Consider the following 20,528-nt stretch of genomic DNA (forward strand, 5'->3'; position numbering starts at 1 on the left):
AATCAGTTTGATGCCAAACCTTGACGTCTATTTGACATCCCCCCTATTGATGGTCTTTTGACCACCAAAATACACAAAAATACTATAATACAAGAACAGATTTATTCATCTGAAAGCTTTCAATTACAAATTACACTTTATTTTGTATCCCTAATGCGTGTGAACTATCATAATGTCAAAACTACATCAAAAACAAGTCATCGATTTGATGCCAAACCTTCACGTCCATTTGACATCCATGCATTGATGGCCTTTTGACCACCAAAATAACGACACAAAAATATTTAAATACAAGAACAGATTTATTCATCTGACAGCTTTCAATTACAAATGTCACTTTATTTTCTATATGTAATGTATTCTCTAATGCATGTAATGTATTCCCAATGCTTCCTTGTTTTCAAAATGACATCAAATGGACATCTAACATTGGCGGCATCAAAATAGTGCATTTTTGATGCATTTTAGACTCATTTTTGATGCATATTAGTCTTATATTCTTCTAATTATTGATGTATTTTAAACTCATTGTAGACTCACATGATGCGTTTTAGACTCACATTAAGTTTTGAAGCATTTAAGACTCATTTTTGATGTATTTTAGACAATTTTTTTATTTATTTTAAACTTATTGTAGACACATTTTTGAAGCATTTTAGAATAATTTTTGATGCGTTTTTGACTCACATTAAGTTTTGATGCATTTAAGACTCATTTTTGATGCATATTAGTCTCATATTAGACTAATTATTGATGCATTTTAAACTCATTGTAGACTTATTTTTGATGCATTTTAGAATCATTTTTGATGCGTTATAGACCATTTTTGATACGTTTTAAACTCATTGCAGACAAATTTTTGACGCATTTTAGAATAATTTTTGATGCGTTTTAGACTCACATTAAGCTTTCATGCATTTTAGACTCATTTTTGATGCACTTTATGTGTTTCACTAGGAAGTGATCATATAAATGTGGTTAAATTTTAAATTATTAAAAATATCTTGCTGATGAATATAGATAAATCCAATTAATATGAAGGATATTTAAAGCATAACACATTTAAATAACAATAAATGAGACATGCCTGACAAGATTATTTACATATAAACTACAGTACACCCAATTACATTTTATAGCTGTCTTCTCTAAATCATGCCATTATTATCAGCCATTATTTAGTCTCACATTGTTTTATATTTCATTTTAATCTGTGATGCATTTGCAAATAATCCGCATATCAGATTTTAGGTTTAGGGCTCAGTGAGATGACAACATTTTTATTTTTATTATTTATTTTAAGCATGAACTGTGCCTTTAAGTGTACTGTAGATGAACTGTAAATATAACAGCATGTATTAGAGTGCATTGGTTGTTTATGAATATTTAGTTTGCTTATACTGGTTGCCATTGGATATGCATGACATCACACAGTGTATTCAGGAGGCTGTGTTTTTGATGATTCATGTTTTTATGTCTTTGCTTTGGTTGTCATTCATTGCTGAGGGCTTATCCAGTGTTTGATCAAAGGTCATTATTTTTGAAGCCCAGGAGCAAACCTGACATCTGTCGTGCAGATTTTGAGTATACAGTATATTGGTGAAATAAAACAAGTGTTTTTAAATTTAAAGAATATAAAAAATTGTCATTTTAAATATTTATTTGTGTTTAAAAAAAAGGTTTGATTAATAAATTCTGGTGCTCTTGGATCATTTTTCATAGCAAAATCTATCCTTTTTTTTGTTTTAGCTTGGAATTGGAAAAGAATTAACTAAATAGTAAATAAATAAAATTAATGAATTAATAAACAAAATAATAAATAAATAATTGAATAAATAAAATGGTAAAATAAATAAGTAAAGAAACAAAAATAGTAAAATAAACAAATAAATAAACAAACAAGTGAAATAAAAAGTAAATGAATAAATAAATAAATAAATAAAATAGTAAAACAAATAAATATGTACAATAAATTAATTAAGAAACAAAATATTAAATAAGTAAATAAATAAGTAACATAAATGAATAAATAAGTAAAATAAAAAAATTTATAACTAAAAAATATGTAAAATAAATAATTAAAATAAATCAATTTGTAAACAATACAAAGTCAAAAGTCAAAGTCAATAAATAAATAAGTAAATAAATAAGTGAAATTGTTAAATAAATAAATAAGTAAAATTGTAAAATAAAAATGTAAATGAATAAGTGAAATAAATAAATTAAGAAACTAAATATTAAATAAGTAAATAAACAAGAAAATAATTGAAAAATAATTGAGAAAAATAAATGAGTATAGTATATGAATAAATGAGTAAAATAAATAAATAAGTAAAATTGTTAAATAAATAAATAAGTAAAATAAATAAATAAAATAAAATACATAAATAAAGAAAATAGTAAAATAAAACAATACTTAAAATAATAAATACAGAATGTATGAATATGTAAAATGATAAATAAACAAATAAATAAATAAATAATGCACATGATTGAAAATAGTTATCCTTTTCACTATCAGCCACTATCCTTTTTCTACTATCCCGTTAGTCAAAGCCAAATGCTTTTAATAAATTAAAATAAAATGTAGTATGATCTCATAATTGTATATGTAATACATACATGTTAGAATAAGGATCATATGGATTTACAAAAATAACCCAGTTACTTAAAATGCCAAAAGAACTGTCACACTTATTATTATTTATTATTATCTGAAACATTACAAATGACACTTTACTTGTATTTAATATGTAGTTTTCGTGCTTTTTATGAATAGAAAAATTTACTTAATTTAATGCTGACACCAAGAATGGGCCGATTTATCATCCTCAGTCTAGTTCTCCTTCTCATTATCATTCAGTTTCTCTCTCTCTCTATTATATTTTGTGATGATAAAGATTTTATATTCTCTCCTCTCAGCTTTTACTGAATGCAGTCGATGCTTGTCTTGGCCATTGTTTTAGACCGAGCGAGTATAAGTGAGTGAGACTGGAAAGTATTTCTACTGCTGAAAAGCCAAAAAAGTCAGACAGAAAAAAAAGAAGTGCAGACTCCAGAATATCAGGATAGAGCAGATATTAACAGCGCAGACAACACACAGGCAAGGTAAACCTCAATCAATCACTTTCTTCTATATAAATACTATTTTCCGTTCACACGTAGCATAACTTTCATATTTATGAAGTCTGACGTTTAATAGATCACTGAAAAAATAATTACGTTTGCTGTTTGTTCAAACTTATTTAAAATGAGACACATTATCTGAGTTGTTTTTGGGACAAACTTATTGTTTAATGTTCACTTAAATTTGTCAATACTAATAAGTTAACTTAAGTCCTTCATGTTGTTTTAACACAAATCAAATTGTGTGGCATTTTTGCATTGTTGATGTCTTGAAACTATATTAATGAATAGGGGTGGGACAAAATATCAATATGGCAATTTATCTCGATATTTCCGGCCATGATATATTATCGATACTCGAGCATCAAGTATTTAATCAAATAAATTAAATTCATTAGTCTTGCTACCACTTTTTGCCTGGGCTAAACAACTGTCTTAAGTTTATAGACAACTACTGACAGTGTGAGAAATTCCTTGCTCTCTTAAACATCATTTGGGGAAAAAATTAAGTAAAATAAATGAATTAGTAAACAAAATAATAATAAATAAAAAGGTAAAATAAATAAGTAAAATATTTAAATAAATAAGTGAATAAATAAATAAGTAAAATAAATAAATAGGTAAAATAAATTAATTAAGAGACAAAATATTAAATAAGTAAATAACTAAGTAAAATAAATAAATAAATAAATAAATAAGTCAAATAAAAAAGTGAAATAAATTAATTAGTAAACAAAATAATAAATAAATAAGTAAATAAATAAGTAAAATTTAAAAATAAATAAGTGAATAAATTAATAAGTAAAATATTGAAATAAATAAATAAAATAAACTAGCAAAATAAAAAAGTAAATAAATAAATATATACAATAAATAAATAAGTAAAATAAATTATTTAAGAGACAAAATAATAAATAATTAAATAAATAAGTAAAATAAATAAATAAATAAGCAAAATTTAAAAGTAAATGTCTAAATAAATATGTAAAATAAAAAAGTAAAAGTCTGACATCTAATAGACCACTGAAAAAATAATTACGTTTGCTGTTTATTCAAACTACTTATTTAAAATGAGACATTATCTGAGTTGTTTATGGGACAACTTAATTGTTTTATGTTCACTTAAATTTGTCAACACTAATAATTTAAATTAATTACTTCATGTTGTTCTAACACAAATCCGTTGTGTGTTGTTGATATGAATATCCATATGGCAATTTATTTCCATATTTCCATATTTGACTATAGCGCCAAGTATTAAATCAAATAAATTAAATTCATCAGTCTTGCTACCACTTTTTGCCTGGGCTAAACAGCTGTCTTAAGTTTACAGAAATGTTTGACACAGTGCGAGAAATTCCTTGCTCTCTTAAACATCATTTGGGAAAAATTTTAAAAATCCCAGGAGGGTGAACTTAAATAATTTAGTTTTTAACTGTCTATTGTTAATTTAACTTTTACTTTTATCCAAATAATCCACACCCGACTGAAGGCTGAACAGGAATGTCAGGAAGAGCAATTTACCAACTTGTCAGATGTGTTTTTGGAGGTGAAACTCACAGATGTTTCTATGGAGGTCTAATTAACATCCAGTTCATTCAGATTCACACTCTGTGTGCTGTTTGTAAAGCTGCAATTTAATTCAGTGTGAGGAACTGAACTGAAATTGAAATGTGATTGTTAGTTTAGACAAACAAGAATCATCATGACTTTTGCTGTGAAACTGTTTATGTAACAATGTCATTCTCTAAACCGGTCACTCCATTGGTCTGTTTGCCAATAAATAACCTACAAGTCAGGTTATAATCCTGTCATTTATACAGAAAAGTGGAGCAAAAGAAAATTCACATAACTCTGTATGGATATGCTTTATAGAAGCTTTTCAGCGTCAACTAACTAACAAAAAATAAAAGGTAGATATAATATAATATAATAAAATATTAAATAAAGGAGTAAATAAATAAATGAGTAAATAGCCAAATATATAAATAAAACAAATAGGTAAAATAAAAAATAACTAAATAAATAAAATAAATGAAGGAATATCTAAACAAATAAATGAACTAAATAAATGAGTAACTAAATTAATTAAATAAGTAAATAAATAAATAAATAAATAAATAAATAAGTAAAATAGTCAAATAAATAAAATAAATAGGTAAAATAAAAAATAAGTAAATAAAAATAAGTAAAATGAATAAATGAAAATAACTAAGTAAATAAATAAAATTAATAAATAAAAAAAATTATTTAAATCAATAAATTAAATATTTAAATAAATAAGTAAATCAACAAGTAAAAACTCAAATAAATAAGTTTTTAAAAGTATTTTACTTATTGATTACATTTATTTATTAAAATAGTCAAATAAATAATGAAATAAATAAATAAGTAATATAAGCAAAATAAATAATTAATAAATAAATAAAATATATAAGTCAAATAAATAAATAAATAAATAAGTAAAATATATAATTAAGATAAATAAATTAATAAATAAGTAATATAACAACAAACTCATGTAATTCTGTATAGAAGTGCTTTATAGAAGCTTTACAGCAACAACTAAATAAAAAATCATAAAAGGAAATCGTTAACTGAATTGTGATTTTTGACACTTTTTCTCGCAATTGCAACTTTATGTATTGTAAAATATAAATGTATTATATATGTTTATATTTCAGAATCTTTTTTCTGTGATTTTTTAATTTTTTTATTATTATTATTACATGATTTCTTTATCACAAATTCTCACAAATAATTTTTTTTTCGGCTTAGCCCCTTTATTAATCCGGGGTCAGTCAGTCAACAGTGGCCTCTGGTGGATTTCTGTGAGAATAGCAGGCGTGAATGGCACTCGCGAGAGAAATTTGAGATCTGAAAAGGCGTAAACACCAGCCGCTGGTGGATTAGGGAAAATAAAAACTGCAAAAAAAAAAAAAAAAAGCGCAGCTCCTGGGATGTATTTGGCGCTGCAAATGGCACGTACAAGAGAAATTTGAGCTTATCAAAAATTGTACACAAAGGATTTATGCCATCAAAAACTGCAAGCAGACATAACTCTGGGTACGTATTTCTGCAGTTTCTAGAAATATAGACCTGGGTACATATCCACAATGAGCATTTCAAGCACATTGTAAAACATGTAAAATTTACTTTTGCTCATTCTACAATACCTCAGGCAAAGTCTGTCATCACAGTGGTTTAGTATTATAATTATATTATTATTCCCTCTAGAACTGTCTTGATCATCTCTCTGCGCTCCCAAAGCTCTCCCAAGCATCTCACGCCTGACGCGTTCATTGCATTTCGTCTTTATTTTCTGAGGCACAACTCATTTATTAGAGAAGAAAAAATACCTCAGTGGCATCTCCGAACACCCTAAACTGCATTTTTCTGTCTGATATTTGATGCCAGCTCATCAGGAAGCGACAATTTTGTTCTCTTTGACTCATTGGCTGAAAACGCTGCTTTATATGCAAATGTTTTATGCAATATTCCAGATATCTTTAGATGCAAGCTTAGCTACTGAGTCAGTTCAGTGCACTTCCATCACTGTCATGGGTCAGGTCGGCCACCAAATCAGACATAAGTAGACTGTATCAGAACATCAGGGCAGCTGAGAAGATAATTGCTGTGCACCTACCCAACCTGCAGGACTGGTATATCTCCAGAATGAAGACCGGGCAGGTATTATCATTCACGCCTCTCTCATCCAGGACACACACACACCATTCACACTCAATCCCTCAGGCAAACGCTACAGAACTCAATCCGATCAACATAGGCATAAAACTGTTTTTCCTCAGGCCACATCCACCTTAAATAGCAAGCACATCACTTGCTGCTTGTTTTGTTTTCTGCACATAACCAACACAGTCACTGTGTTTATACTCTGTCATTTTATTATGTAGCCTACATTCATAATTGTACAAAACTGTCATCTATATATAATTAATAGTAATAATTGCATACATATCTAAATTAATAATAATCCAGCCGCAACCCATCTCTGAGAAACACACTCGTAAACTACCGACAATTTAGCATACCCAATTCACCTGTACCACATGTGTTTGGACTGTGGGGGAAACCGGAGCACCCGGAGGAAACCCACGCGAACGCGGGGAGAACATGCAAACTCCAAACACAAACACCAACTGACCTTGCTGTGACCCAAACGTGCTACCCAGTTAATCAACGGCTATTGATTACTTGTTACCTTATTTGTCGGCTTATCCTACCTCACGATTTCTTCACAGGCAGCATGCACAGCTAGCCATCTAACTTTAATTAGTGTAAACTTTAGAAACTCTGAAACTTTATAAACTCAAATAAAATATACAACACATTATTATAGCGCAAAAAACTATATTTAAAATAATACTCACTGTAAAATACCTCATCGCTTATATTCCCTCAGGTAGTTCTGCTACGTGATATGACGACGTCGTTAACGGTGGGCGTGGTTTCGTGTTGAGGCCCTCGCCCGCATGAATGTTTGTTTACTAACAGTAACGTTAGCCAAATAAAATCTGCTTAGCGCATCTTAAAAGCCGTGTTAACGATTTGTTTATCATTTTGGCATCACGTTTAATGTGTAAAGGAGGTGTTCCTGGTTGTATTTAAACTACACAGATTCTGAGGTAACTTAAAAGCTGAACTCTCATCGGTTTTCCCCATGTTTATGTTTATGTCATCACTGTAAGTAATAGTTAACAGGTACATAAAGGGTACAGTGACTATACAGTGTTTTTAATCAGATATATTAGTTATTCAGTGTGTATTTTTGTTTATAACTTGTTCCATACCGGTTTCCTAATGCTCTTAAATGAGATTAATCATGTCCTCCAAACTACACTTCTAATATCTTTACATGTTTCAACAGTAAAAATGTAAATTAGGACAGAAGTCAAACTGTATTGAAAACACTGAACTGTTCTGTCATAGGAGGAGACGGAGTGTCATGTTTAAAGGGATAATACATCCAAAAATAAAAATGTTTTTCATGAGATTTTTTAGATATTAAGATATTTAGAAAAATGTTGGAAACCTGTAACCATTGACTTCCATGGTGCTTGCTTTTCCGACTTTGGAAGTCAATGGTTACAGGTTTTCATCTTTTTCAAAATGTCCTCTTTTGTGTTCAACAGAATAAAAAAATCTCTTTTTTAAAATATTAAAATATGATTAATAAATGCATTGTTGTGAAATATCATTAATCGGAATATTTGTTGGTCACAACAGATGTCTGAATGTTTGTTGTTTATGCTCTTGTGTTGGTCAGAGATGGATGCGGCGCCGTTCAGCCGGAAACAGTGGGCCTCACAGTCTTTACGCATCACAGCCAAAGAGCTCTCGTTGGTTGGGACGCGCGGAAAGAGCAATGCCATCAGCGAACGCTTTTCCAAGTGAGTGACCTTCTTATTTCTTTATATTATCATTGCTTATCAGATGGCTCTGGGGAATTATTTCAATTGTGATAAAAAAAAGTGTAAAAGTCATAAACATTATTGGTCATAGAAATGCTGCAATAATTAACATTCCTTTGCAATGTGTTGTGAGGGATGGAAACTTACGGGTTGATGTAGAAAAATGTGTCATCTCTGCAGTGCTTTTATTCAAACAAACAATCATTTTCACGATAAACCGAGGTCCTGACTCTCTGTGGTCATTTAAAAAATCCTATGGCACTCCTCATAAAGAGTAAGGCTGTAACCCTGGTGTCCTGGCCGAATTCCCTCTTGGCTCTTAACCATCATGGCCTCCCAGTCATTCCCATCCACTGAATTGCCTCTATCACTGTCTCTCCACCGCACCTAGAGCTGGTGTGTGGTGAGCACACTGGCACTGTTGTCTTGTAGCTACCGTCGCATCATCCAAGTGGAGCTGCACACTACTGCGCAAAATGAGGGGTAGGGGTAAGGGCAAGGGCTAAGGTGGAGAGTTATAAAATTGACCTCAATTTCATGTTATTTTTTAATTGATGAAGCTTTTAAAGAGATGAAATGTAGTTTTGGTATTTCTTTCTTCTTTTGAACGCAAATGTTGGAGAAAAGCAGCCATTGTCATCCATTGTAGAAAACAAAAAGTATCATACCATACTACTATATACTAAAATTCCATGGAAGCCAATAGCTGCTTTTTTCCATCATTCTTCAGTATATCTTCCTTTGTGTTTAACAGAGGAAACTCAAACATGCTCATGCTTTTCTTTTTTCATTTGCTTCTTTTTTAGATATCAGAAAGCTGCTGAGGAGGCAAGTGCAGACAAGAAAAAACCTGTAAGTTTTACTGTATAGAAATACAGAGATTAAACACACTATCGATGTAAAGTGCACTGTTGAATACATGTAACCTGTTTGATTTTCCCTTTTCTATGGAAAACAATATTGTAGCTTGAGAACCCCTTTGTAACACAGTTAAAGGTCCCATGAAATTAAAATACATTTTTTAGATGTTAGCATCAGTACTGTTAGTTTTTAGGATATCTACAAGCTAGTGTGCACTAAAACAGTGACAAAATTTGCATTTAGAAGATCTAAAACTGATATAAACATGTAAAACTTGTAGTTTGTCATTTCCAGGGCCGGCGCGTCCATAGAGGCGACCTAGGCGGCTGCCTAGGGCGGCAGAATAGAGAGGGCGGCGACCTCGAAACTACCCTCGCCACCAGCGCCCTCAGTTATATCCACGTCTAGGGTGGCAGAATAGAGAGACCGGCGACCTCGAAACTACCTTCGCCATCAGCGCCCTCAGTTATATTCACGTCTAGGGCTGCAGAATAGAGAGAGCGGCGTCCCCGAAACTATCCTCGCCACCCGCGCCCTCAGTTATATCCATGTCTAGGGCGGCAGAATAGAGGGAGCGGCATCCTCGACACTACCCTCACCACCCGCGTCCTCAGTTATATCCGCGTCTAGGGCGGCAGAATAGAGGGAGCGGCATCCCTGACACTACCCTCACCACCCGTGCCCTCAGTTATATCTGCGTCTAGGGCGGCAGAATAGAGAGAGCGGCATCCCCGACACTACCCTCACCACCCGCGTCCTCAGTTATATCCGCGTCTAGGGCGGCAGAATAGAGAGAGCGGCGTCCCCGAAACTACCCTCGCCACCCGCGCCCTCAGTTATATCCATGTCTAGGGCGGCAGAATAGAGGGAGCGGCATCCCCGACACTACCCTCACCACCCGCGTCCTCAGTTATATCCGCGTCTAGGGCGGCAGAATAGAGAGAGCGGCGTCCCCGACACTACCCTCATCACCCGCGTCCTCAGTTATATCCATGTCTAGGGTGGCAGAATAGAGGGAGCGGCATCCCCGAAACTACCCTCGCCACCCGCGCCCTCAGTTATATCCGCGTCTAGGGCGGCAGAATAGAGGGAGCGGCATCCCCGACACTACCCTCACCACCCGCGTCCTCAGTTATATCCACGTCTAGGGCGGCAGAATAGAGAGAGCGGCGTCCCCGACACTACCCTCACCACCCGCGTCCTCAGTTATATCCGCGTCTAGGGTGGCAGAATAGAGAGAGCGGCGTCCGCGACACTACCCTCACCACCCGCGCCCTCAGTTATATCCGCGTCTAGGGCAGCAGAATAGAGAGAGCGGCGTCCCCGACACTACCCTCACCACCCGCGTCCTCAGTTATATCCACGTCTAGGGCGGCAGAATAGAGAGAGCGGCATCCCCGACACTACCCTCACCACCTGCGTCCTCAGTTATTTCCACATCTAGGGCGGCAGAATAGAGAGAGCGGCGTCCCCGACACTACTCTCACCACCCGCGTCCTCAGTTATATCCACGTCTAGGGCGGCAGAATAGAGAGAGCGGCATCCCCGACACTACCCTCACCACCCGCGTCCTCAGTTATATCCGCGTCTAGGGCGGCAGAATAGAGAGGGCGGCGTCCCCGACACTACCCTCACCACCCGCGTCCTCAGTTATATCCGCGTCTAGGGTGGCAGAATAGAGAGAGCGGCATCCCTCACCACCCTCACCACCCGCGCCCTCAGTTATATCCGCGTCTAGGGCGGCAGAATAGAGAGAGCGGTGTCCGCGACACTACCCTCAGCACCCGCGCCCTCAGTTATATCCGCGTCTAGGGCGACAAAATAGAGAGGGTGCCCCCACTTCCACCCCCGTTTATGGTTGAGGGCGGCATGACCGTCCTTTGCCTAGAGCCGCACTTCAGCTTGCTCCGGCCCTGGTCATTTCTGCCTGAATGAATCAACGGTATTACTCACGTCACATCAAACTTCAGTTTCTCATCAAATCTTGACCAATCAAATGCTTTCTAGTATCGGACATGCCCCGCCCCCTTCTTCAAATTTGCTTTTCATTTGATTGAACCACTCTCGCTGGCGAAGCTGTGATAGAACAAAACAATATTGGCTGCTTTTTAAAAGGGGTGGAGCTACAATATGCCCCACCCTCTCTTCAAGTTCTAAATAAGATTACGTCAAACATCGAATAAACATGCGCATTTCAAAGCACTTCATGTGACCTTTAAAAACTCACTCATTCAAGAAGGCGGGAAACTGGCGAACAATCAATAATTGTAATAATAAAAATTAATAAATGGCGGCGGACCCTCATGGACAGCTGAAACGAGAAGGACAGACACTGAAAACAAAACATCACTTCCACATTTATACTTCTGCACCTCCTGAGGGGACTCGAGACAGGTGGTGCACAGGTGACGCTCATCAGCGATCGTATCTCCAGCCTCATTTCGTTTCCACGTAACACCAATATAATATACATTATATTTTATTATTACTGCGCTCTGGAATTCTTGATTTTGATTGGTCCGTCACGACATACCCAAGTTATTCTCAGATAACAACCGCTGAAACTAAAATAACACAGGTTCATTCAAGTGCTGCAAAATCATCTTGACCATTTTTTCTTAAATCACATTTTATTTTTAAATTAGACTTATTAGAAACCGTCTGCTCTGCAACATTTTCGTGGGTGAAATCCAGCCATTCCAATACAAATTTGTGTGGAAGTTTCACGTGAGGGCGGATAAGTTGACTTGCTGACTCTGAGATGACCGACAGAAGAGCTGCAGGGTTTGAAAGTGACTTCTGTGTGAGCTGCTCTGTATACAACACTATTGACAATGAACAATGAGCCCTTTTCAATACAAAAAACACACTCAAATGACCAGACTTTGAAACACTTCAGACGAAAAATAAAACATTCTACAAATAACACTCAGTCGCACTCTATTTTAAGGTGGAATTCTAAATATTAATAAACCATTAACTGACTTTTAGCTTAATAAATTCCTAATTTGCTGCTTACTAATAGTTATTAATGTAGTAATTAGGTATTTAGTGCTAAAAACAGCCATTGTCTTCATCAGTGTTGGGTGTAATTTGTTACAAAGTCACTAGTTACTGTGGGCGAGGCAGTGGGTAGTGCTGTCGCCTCACAGCAAGAAGGTCGCTGGTTCGAACTTCAGCTCAGTTGGCGTTTCTGTGTGGTGTTTTCATGTTCTCCCTGCCTTCGCGTGGGTTTCCTCCGGGTGCTCTGGTTTCCCCCACAGTTACAAAGACATGTGGTACAGATGAATTGGGTAGGCTAAATTGTCCGTAGTGTATGAGTGAATGTGTGTGTGTGGATGTTTCCCAGAGATGGGTTGCAGCTGGAAGGGCATCCGCTGCGTAAAAACTTGCCGGATAAGTTGGTGGTTCATTCCGCTGTGGTGACCCCGAATTAATAAAGGTACTAAGCCGACAAGAAAATGAATGAATGAATGAATAGTTACTGAAATGAAAGTACTTTTTTTGCTTAAACACCATACGTAAATTCAACATTTCTGTATAAATCAATTCAGTTGTCAATCAATTGTATTTTTCAACTAAAGAAGACTACATTTATCAAGACGATTGCATATGCATAAGCAAAATGAATCAATAAATTAATTAATGACAATATAAGATGCTTCACTTATATATTTGTGCTATTCAGATGTTTCAGATGCATACTAATTCGTTTTTTCAAACTAAAGAACAATAGATTTCTCTGACAATCGTCCATAAAAATTATTCTCAATATACTTATGAATATGCATTACTTTGAAATCTGTTGCTTTTTAATTTCAACTTTATTTTTTTTTAACAAAACTAAAATGTCACGTTTGACTTCAATTTAGAAAGATTGGGAATTTAATTTCTAATGTGTTGGGATTTATGTGGGTTTTTAGTACTGAGTCGAGTAATTAAAGTACTCATTGAGTAATTAAGTTACTTTTCAGACAAAGTAGTAATTCATCATTTTCCTTTGGCTTAGTCCCTTTATTCATCAGAGGTCTTACTTATTCAGCATATGTTTTACACAGCGGATGCACTTCCAGCTGCGAACCAGTACTGGAAAACATCCATACACTCTCATTCACACTTATACACTACATCCAATTAATTTATTTAATCCACCTATAGCGCATGTGTTCAGAATGTAGAGAAAACTGGAGCACCCGGAGGAAACCCACGCCAAGACGGGGAGAACATGCAAACTCCACACAGAAATGCCAACTGACCCTGGGGCTCAAACCAGCAACCTTTTTGTTATGAGGCGACAGTGCTAACCACTGAGCTATTTCTGTCTGAGCCTAGTAAATAGGAAGTAACTTACCCAACACTGGGCTAAATAATAGCCAGGTAATAAGCCACTAGTTAACAGTGAGAATATTTACAGTATTAACGTTACCAAATGAACATTTTCTCCTAACCTCACCAGAACGTAGCAGTGAAAGGGTTAAATTTCATCACACGCATCATTTCCTGTCTGCAGGTTTCACTGCAGGCGGCTTTTAATCATCTGGCTCCCGTCCCCTGTTTGCTCTATCCTCTCTCTGCTTCCTCCTGTGGGCTGGACTGTAGTTTTTCACAAGTTTTCTGCTCGAGTTTTAGCACTGATGTCCAGCGGCTCCGAGAAAAACTCCAGCAGGTCTTTCCTTCTCCTGGTGTCTGGTTTCTGCATGCTTCTTTCACAAACACTCTTGCATGAATGCGGTCTCTGTCTTGATTTGGAGTAGAGTTGTGCCAAACAGCTATTCTTTGTCTCTTTTTGACTGTTTTAAATAGACGTTTGGCGATGGCGGAGATTTAATGAGCAAAAAACCAAGCACAAAACAAAACTGTGATTCATGTATTCCTGTAGTGAGGTAGTGAAGTAAGAGCCGGGATTGTTGGTTGGTTTGAAGAAATGGTAGTGATTTGGGGGCATTGTGTCATTAATGATTGGTGTTTTAGTAACCGTGTTGATGCTTTTAACAGCTGTTCGGAGTTTTCCTCTCGTGTCTCGTCATGTTCAAACATCTGCCTGCTGCACTGGGGTTTAGTCAGCTTTGACCACACAGAATGATACACTAAAATAAGCTGAAAACGCATGTGCATTTTAGTATTGAGTTAAGTAATGAAATGACGTATTGAGTAACTAAGTTACTTTTCAGACAACGTAATTCGAAGAGTAAATTGAATGCAATTTTAATGATGTAATTAATACAGATTTTGACAGATTTGTTTATAATATATTTATGCTTGTAAATGTGTGTACATTTATTTATTTATTAGTTATATTAATTTTAGTAATAGTATGTTAATGATGAGTACAGACTTTCACATATTTATTTTTATAATATATTTATTATTTATTTATTTATGTAAATGTGTGTAAATATATTCAATTGTTATATTAATTTTAAAAATATTATAGTTATGATGATAGTAATCAGTACAGATTTCCACATATTTATTTTTATTATTTTTTTATTATTTATATAAATGTATGTAAATATATTTATTCCTTTTTTATATTAATTACAGTAATATTATTAAATAATATGTAATAAATTACTTATTAAGTGACCAAGTTACTTTTGTTCAGACAATGTAATTAGAAAAGTAATTTAAATGCAATTTTAAAGATGTAATTAATGAAGGGACAAAGCCAAAAAGAAAAGGAAAATTTCCACAGATTTATTTTTATGATACATTATTAATTATTATTTGTGTATTTATTTATTTATTTATTTATTTATTTATTTGTGTAAATGTGTGTAAATATTTATTTGTTCTATTAATTTTAGTAACTTTATCCTAATGATGATAGTAATTAGTACAGAGTTCTGCATATTAATTTTTAAAATATATGTATTATTTATTTATTTATTTATTTATTTATTTATTTATTTGTTTGTTTAATTAAATGTTTGTAAATATATTTATTCCATTGTTATATTATTTTCAGTAATGTTATAGCAATGATGATAGTAATTAGTACAGGACTCCTCAGATTTATTTTTATAATTATTATATTTCATTATGTATATAAATGTGCAAATATATTTATTCAGTTTATATATTAATTAATTCATTCATTTATGTAAATGTGTGTAAATATATTTATTCAGTTGTTATATAAATTTCAGTGATATTATAGTAATGATGATAGTAATTATTACAGATTTCCGCAGATTTATAATATAATATAATATAATATAATATAATAATATAATATAATATAATATAATATAATATAATATAATATAATATAATATAATATAATATTTATTTATTTATTTATTTATTTATTTATTTATTTATTTAAATGTATGTATGTAAATATATTTATTCCGTTTTTACATTAATCTCAGTATTATTATTGAATAATATGCAAATAATTTCTTTTTGTGTCTCTTCATGTCCTGCGGCCCTGGGGTTTAGTCAACTTTGACCACACAGAATGAAAATAAACTAAAAGTTAACCTTCAGCTCTTTTGTCTATATTGTAGACTAAATATTTGAGCAGACAAAATATAAAGGGTTCAGTGTCATAGTAGAATTATTCATGTATTATAGATTGTACTTATTATTTTGCATTAGCCTTTAGTGTTGTATTTTAGCTGCATTTGTAACGTTTAACATGATGTGCTTTTTTGTTTGTACATTCTAAAAAAAAATATTTTTTAACTCAAATTTGGGTAAAATATGCGCAAATCCAACCATTGGTTTACATTTTTAAACCAACTTTTAACCAGTTTTTGGATTCGTCTAGTTTTCCCAAACATTTTAAGTGCATGTTATTTTATTAAAAAATATTTAAAATGGCAGACATAAATTAGGCTGTTATTTTGTGCTACGTTGGGGAAAATGGTTACTATCTCAAACCATCTTTACTATCTTAAAATGGTAATATGTTTTGAGACAATAAGGTTATCTAAGGTTAAGGTAATCTACTAAATATCTAAGTAACTTCATTTAGTTGACATTAAATGGTCCATGGTTATGTCTTTTAGACAGATGAAAATTACACAGTAATATTGTCCTGATATAAGTCCCCATAAGGTTACATTATAGTTGCCATTAGCTAATGCATTAAAGGGTTATTTCACCCAAAATTAAAAATTCTGTTAATAATTAGCCTCATATAATTTCAATTCACCGAAACCTTCATTCATCTTTAACATCTTAACAGGACTTCAATATTACATTTGGTTTAAATATATATATATATATATAGAGTATAGTATTAATATGTAGTTCAAGTTCAGGTTACTCAAAACATTTGTGTAACTGTATTGTTCCAAAATATCTGTGTATTTCTTTTTAAATAGTAAAACTTAAGTCCCAAAAAATAGCACTAATTTATGTCTCCCTATAATAATATTGTGTATAAACTGTACACTGTAAAACCCAAAATGTTAACTCAAACCGTTTAAGGAAACTGATTGCAACAAACCATTTGAGTTAAAAAAAAGAACTAAACTAAACTATATGAGTACTGTGAACTTACTCCACTGAAGTTGAAGTAATGAGGTATTTAATTAAATCATTACCTTTAACACTGAGTTTAAAACTCTTTTCAAATAAGTAGACTTAACTTGCAGTCAATTTTGAGTTAACTACACTCACTTCATTTGATAGTTTACTGTTGGATTTTACAGTGTATATATATTATATATTACATTGCATCAAGTAAAGTTAACTATTATGTAACTTAATTGGGTCTTTTAATATTAGGGAACATCAATGCTCCCTAATGAGTATTTAAAATGGCAGATTCACTAATCAGTGCCCTGACTACCAGACTAGGGAGCAGAATGAGACACGCCCCCAGAACTTGAGGACTCTTAGGCGTGGGCTCCACAGATGTTGCGGTTGTGTTTTTATTGAATGTCTGTAATTAATCTCTCCATGAAATAATCTCTGTCTTTCTTTCTCAGCCTGTTGACAGTTTGCCTCTGTCGGTGCGTTCGGGGAACCTGAGTGTGCTGAGGAAACGCTGGGAACAGGAGAAACCCCCAGCGCACCTGAGCGTGGCACCTGGAAGTCTGAGGGCTCCGTCTGTGTCCAGTAAACCCAATGGTCCTACACAACCACCTGCTTTATCAGCCAAACCCAGCGTTCCTCCACAACCAACATCCAGCAAACCCAGCAGTCTTTCAAAACCTTCCACTTCATCCAGCAGTCCTCCAGAAACATTAACATCATCCATTAAACCCAACAGTCCTCCACAACCTCTCAGTTTATCCAGCAAGCCCATTGATTCTTCAAAACCTCCTACTTCATCTATCAAACCCATTGATTCTCCAGAACTTTCTACTTCGTCCAAGAAACCCATTGATTCTCCAGAACATCCTACTTCATCCAAGAAACCCATTGATTCTCCAGAACTTTCTACTTCATCCAAGAAACCCATTGATTCTCCAGAACTAACTTCATCGAAGCAACCCGTTGATTCTCCAAAACCTCCAACTTCATCCAGAAGTCCTCCAGAAACATTAACTTCATCCAGCAAACCCTTTGATTCTTCAAAACCTCCTACTTCATCTATCAAACCCATTGATTCTCCAGAACCTACTTCATCCAAGAAACCCATTGATTCTTCAAAACCTCCTACTTCATCCACAAAACCCATTGATTCTCCAGAACTTCCTACTTTATCCAAGAAACCCATTGATTCTCCAAAACCTCCTACTTCATCCAGCACTCCTCCAGAAATATTAACTTCATCCAGCAAACCCATTGAATCTCCTGAACTTACTTTATCCAAGAAACCCATTGATTCTCCAAAACCTCCTACTTCATCCAGCACTCCTCCAGAAATATTAACTTCATCCAGCAAACCCATTGAATCTCCTGAACTTACTTTATCCAAGAAACCCATTGATTCTCCAAAACCTTCAACTTCATCCAGAAGTCCTCCAGAAACATTAACTTCATCCAGCAAACCCATTGATTCTTCAAAACCTCCTACCTCATCCACCAAACCCATCGATTCTCCAGAACTTCCTACTTTATCCAAGAAACCCCTTGATTCTCCAAAACCACCTACTTCATCCACCAAACCCAGCAGTCTTTCAGAACATCCTTTTTCATCCAGCAATCCTCCAGAACCTTCATCTTCATCCACCAAACCCAAGAATCCTCCACAAGCACCGTCTCCCACCAAACCCATGCCACAGGCCAGCGTGAGCGTGGAGGCGACGGCTCACGAGAGACCAGAAAACACAAGGGTGGAAATGGAGACTAAACACAAGAGGCAGGTAGAAGAGAGGAAAGACATGGAGAGTTCATCAGAGCCGATGTCTCCTCTGGAGAAACCAGCCGTGCCGCTCAACAACCTCAAGATGATGTTTGAAAAGGGCAACAGCAAGGTGAGAAACGCAAAGTGGCGCAAATAGATGTGCTATTTAAAACACATGGTGAAAGCATGAAAATAAGGGTTGCGCTAGTCTGAAAATAGCAACGAATCGCAGCATGCAAGTCTTGTGCTTTATTGCGGCGGGTGTACAACAGGGTCCTAGAAGGGGTTGAGAAGCTCAAAACGTTCTACATTTACATGTTTAGTGTTCTTAATTTGTGATCAAATCGACAAAAACACAAACACGGCCCATGTTTCATGGTGTTTTTAATACATCAGTGATTCTAATATGGTTGTTATGAACAGACGCAGTGGGTAGCATGTTCGCCTCACAACAAGAAGGTTGTTAGTTCGAGCCTCGGCTGGGTCAGTTCTCATTTCTGTGTGGAGTTTGCATGTTCTCCCCGTGTTGGCGTAGGTTTCTTCCGAGTGCTCCGGTTTCCCCCACAGTCTAAACACATCCCCTAAGGGTGAATTGAATACACTTAATTGGCTGTAGTCTATAAGTGTGTGTGTGAATTGTGAGAGTGTATGGGTGTTTGCCAGTACTGGGTTTGCGGCTGAAAGGGCATCCACTGTGTAAAGCATATGCTGGAATAGTTGGCAGTTCAATCTGTTGTGGCAACCCTTGATAAATAAGTCGAAGGAAAATCTATGAATGAATGAATATTACATAATGTATGTTTTGCTAATAATATCACATGATCATATCGTCATATTTTCATGGGGTTTTAGAAACCTACTTTCTACATTATAAAGAACTTTTTTTTTATAGTGAGGTTGTTGCTAACTATGAACAGAACATTAGTAGAAAGGCAGGCTTTTGCTTCATGATTATATGTGTGAATGTATTGAATTTGCTGAGGTAGCTGCTGCAGTCTACACAGCTCCAGCGCTGATTAAATATTTAAGGCATCCAGGATGATATGCTCACTGGTTTATGCATATCTGACCAGCTATTTCACATCCAGTTTCATTCTTTAGCTCCTGTGTAAATCCCCAGACTTACCTTCAAAAGTACTAAAACTTCCAGCTGATAAGATCACCAGAAAAGCAAGTGCATAACTCAAATAACTCTTAATTAATCTGCACTGAATCGAATGTCTTTTCTGTATTCATGAAAACACATAGATGCATGATTGCTAGGATGCACTAATAGAGTCCCTTGGAGTTCTCAAAGTAAAAATGTATTTTCTACATAAGGAAACCGATTAATATACATTTATATACTGCATACCTTTAAATAACTCTGTAAAAAAATAGTGAGAGAACGGGAAATGTGGGACTGATTTCAGTTGCAGCTTTAGTGTCTGTTTATAGTTCAGGGGTGGAAAACTTTACATTCTAGAGAGCATTTAATCGGACAGAAAAGCTGATGGAAAGTGCAGAGTAATGTCCATATTGGCGCAAGTGAGAGACGTTTTGAATACGTATGCTTTTAAATAGACTGTTCTCTCTTGAATCAGTTCTGAGCGTAGTGTTTAAAAGCAGACCGCGCTCTTGGCTATAGTTTTTAAACAGCACCATCTGCTGTTAAACATTAGCCTAGAGCACTGTCTGCTGTTAATAACTAGTCTAGAGCGCCATCTGTTGTTAAAAACTAGCATAGAGCACCGTCTGTTGTTAAAAACTAGCCTAGAGCACTGTGTGCTGTTAAAAACTAGCCTAGAGCATCATCTGCTGTTAAACACTAGCCTAGAGCGCTGTGTGCTGTTACAAACTAGCATAGAATGCCATTTCCTGTT

The 20,528-nt window shown here is 34.6% G+C and overlaps 2 protein-coding genes across 6 annotated transcripts in view; both read left to right on the top strand.

Annotated features, from left to right (window-relative positions):
- The window catches only part of rbms2a (RNA binding motif, single stranded interacting protein 2a), a 608,287-nt gene that overhangs the window by 452,962 nt on the left and 134,797 nt on the right, over nt 1-20,528 (top strand). The window lies entirely within an intron of this gene.
- lima1b (LIM domain and actin binding 1b) overlaps nt 1-20,528 on the top strand; it is a 42,078-nt gene that overhangs the window by 2,343 nt on the left and 19,207 nt on the right. For 2 of the 4 annotated variants that reach the window (XR_015502194.1, XM_087272969.1), the window contains exons 2-4: nt 8,414-8,537; nt 9,365-9,410; nt 17,363-18,796. Coding sequence is in view for 3 of the 4 variants with exons in the window: in XM_087272969.1 (XP_087129095.1) it covers nt 8,416-8,537; nt 9,365-9,410; nt 17,363-18,796 (1,602 nt within the window). In the remaining variant the exon portion in view is untranslated. Of the gene's footprint in view, nt 1-2,922; nt 3,109-7,591; nt 7,773-8,413; nt 8,538-9,364; nt 9,411-17,362; nt 18,797-20,528 lie in introns of those variants that run through there. The other 2 variants (XM_087272971.1, XM_087272970.1) reach the window with 2 other exon arrangements.

The sequence above is a fragment of the Danio rerio genome, chromosome 11, assembly GCF_052040795.2.
Source record: "Danio rerio strain M-AB ecotype USA chromosome 11, GRCz13ab, whole genome shotgun sequence".
In the NCBI taxonomy this organism is placed as follows: domain Eukaryota; kingdom Metazoa; phylum Chordata; class Actinopteri; order Cypriniformes; family Danionidae; genus Danio; species Danio rerio.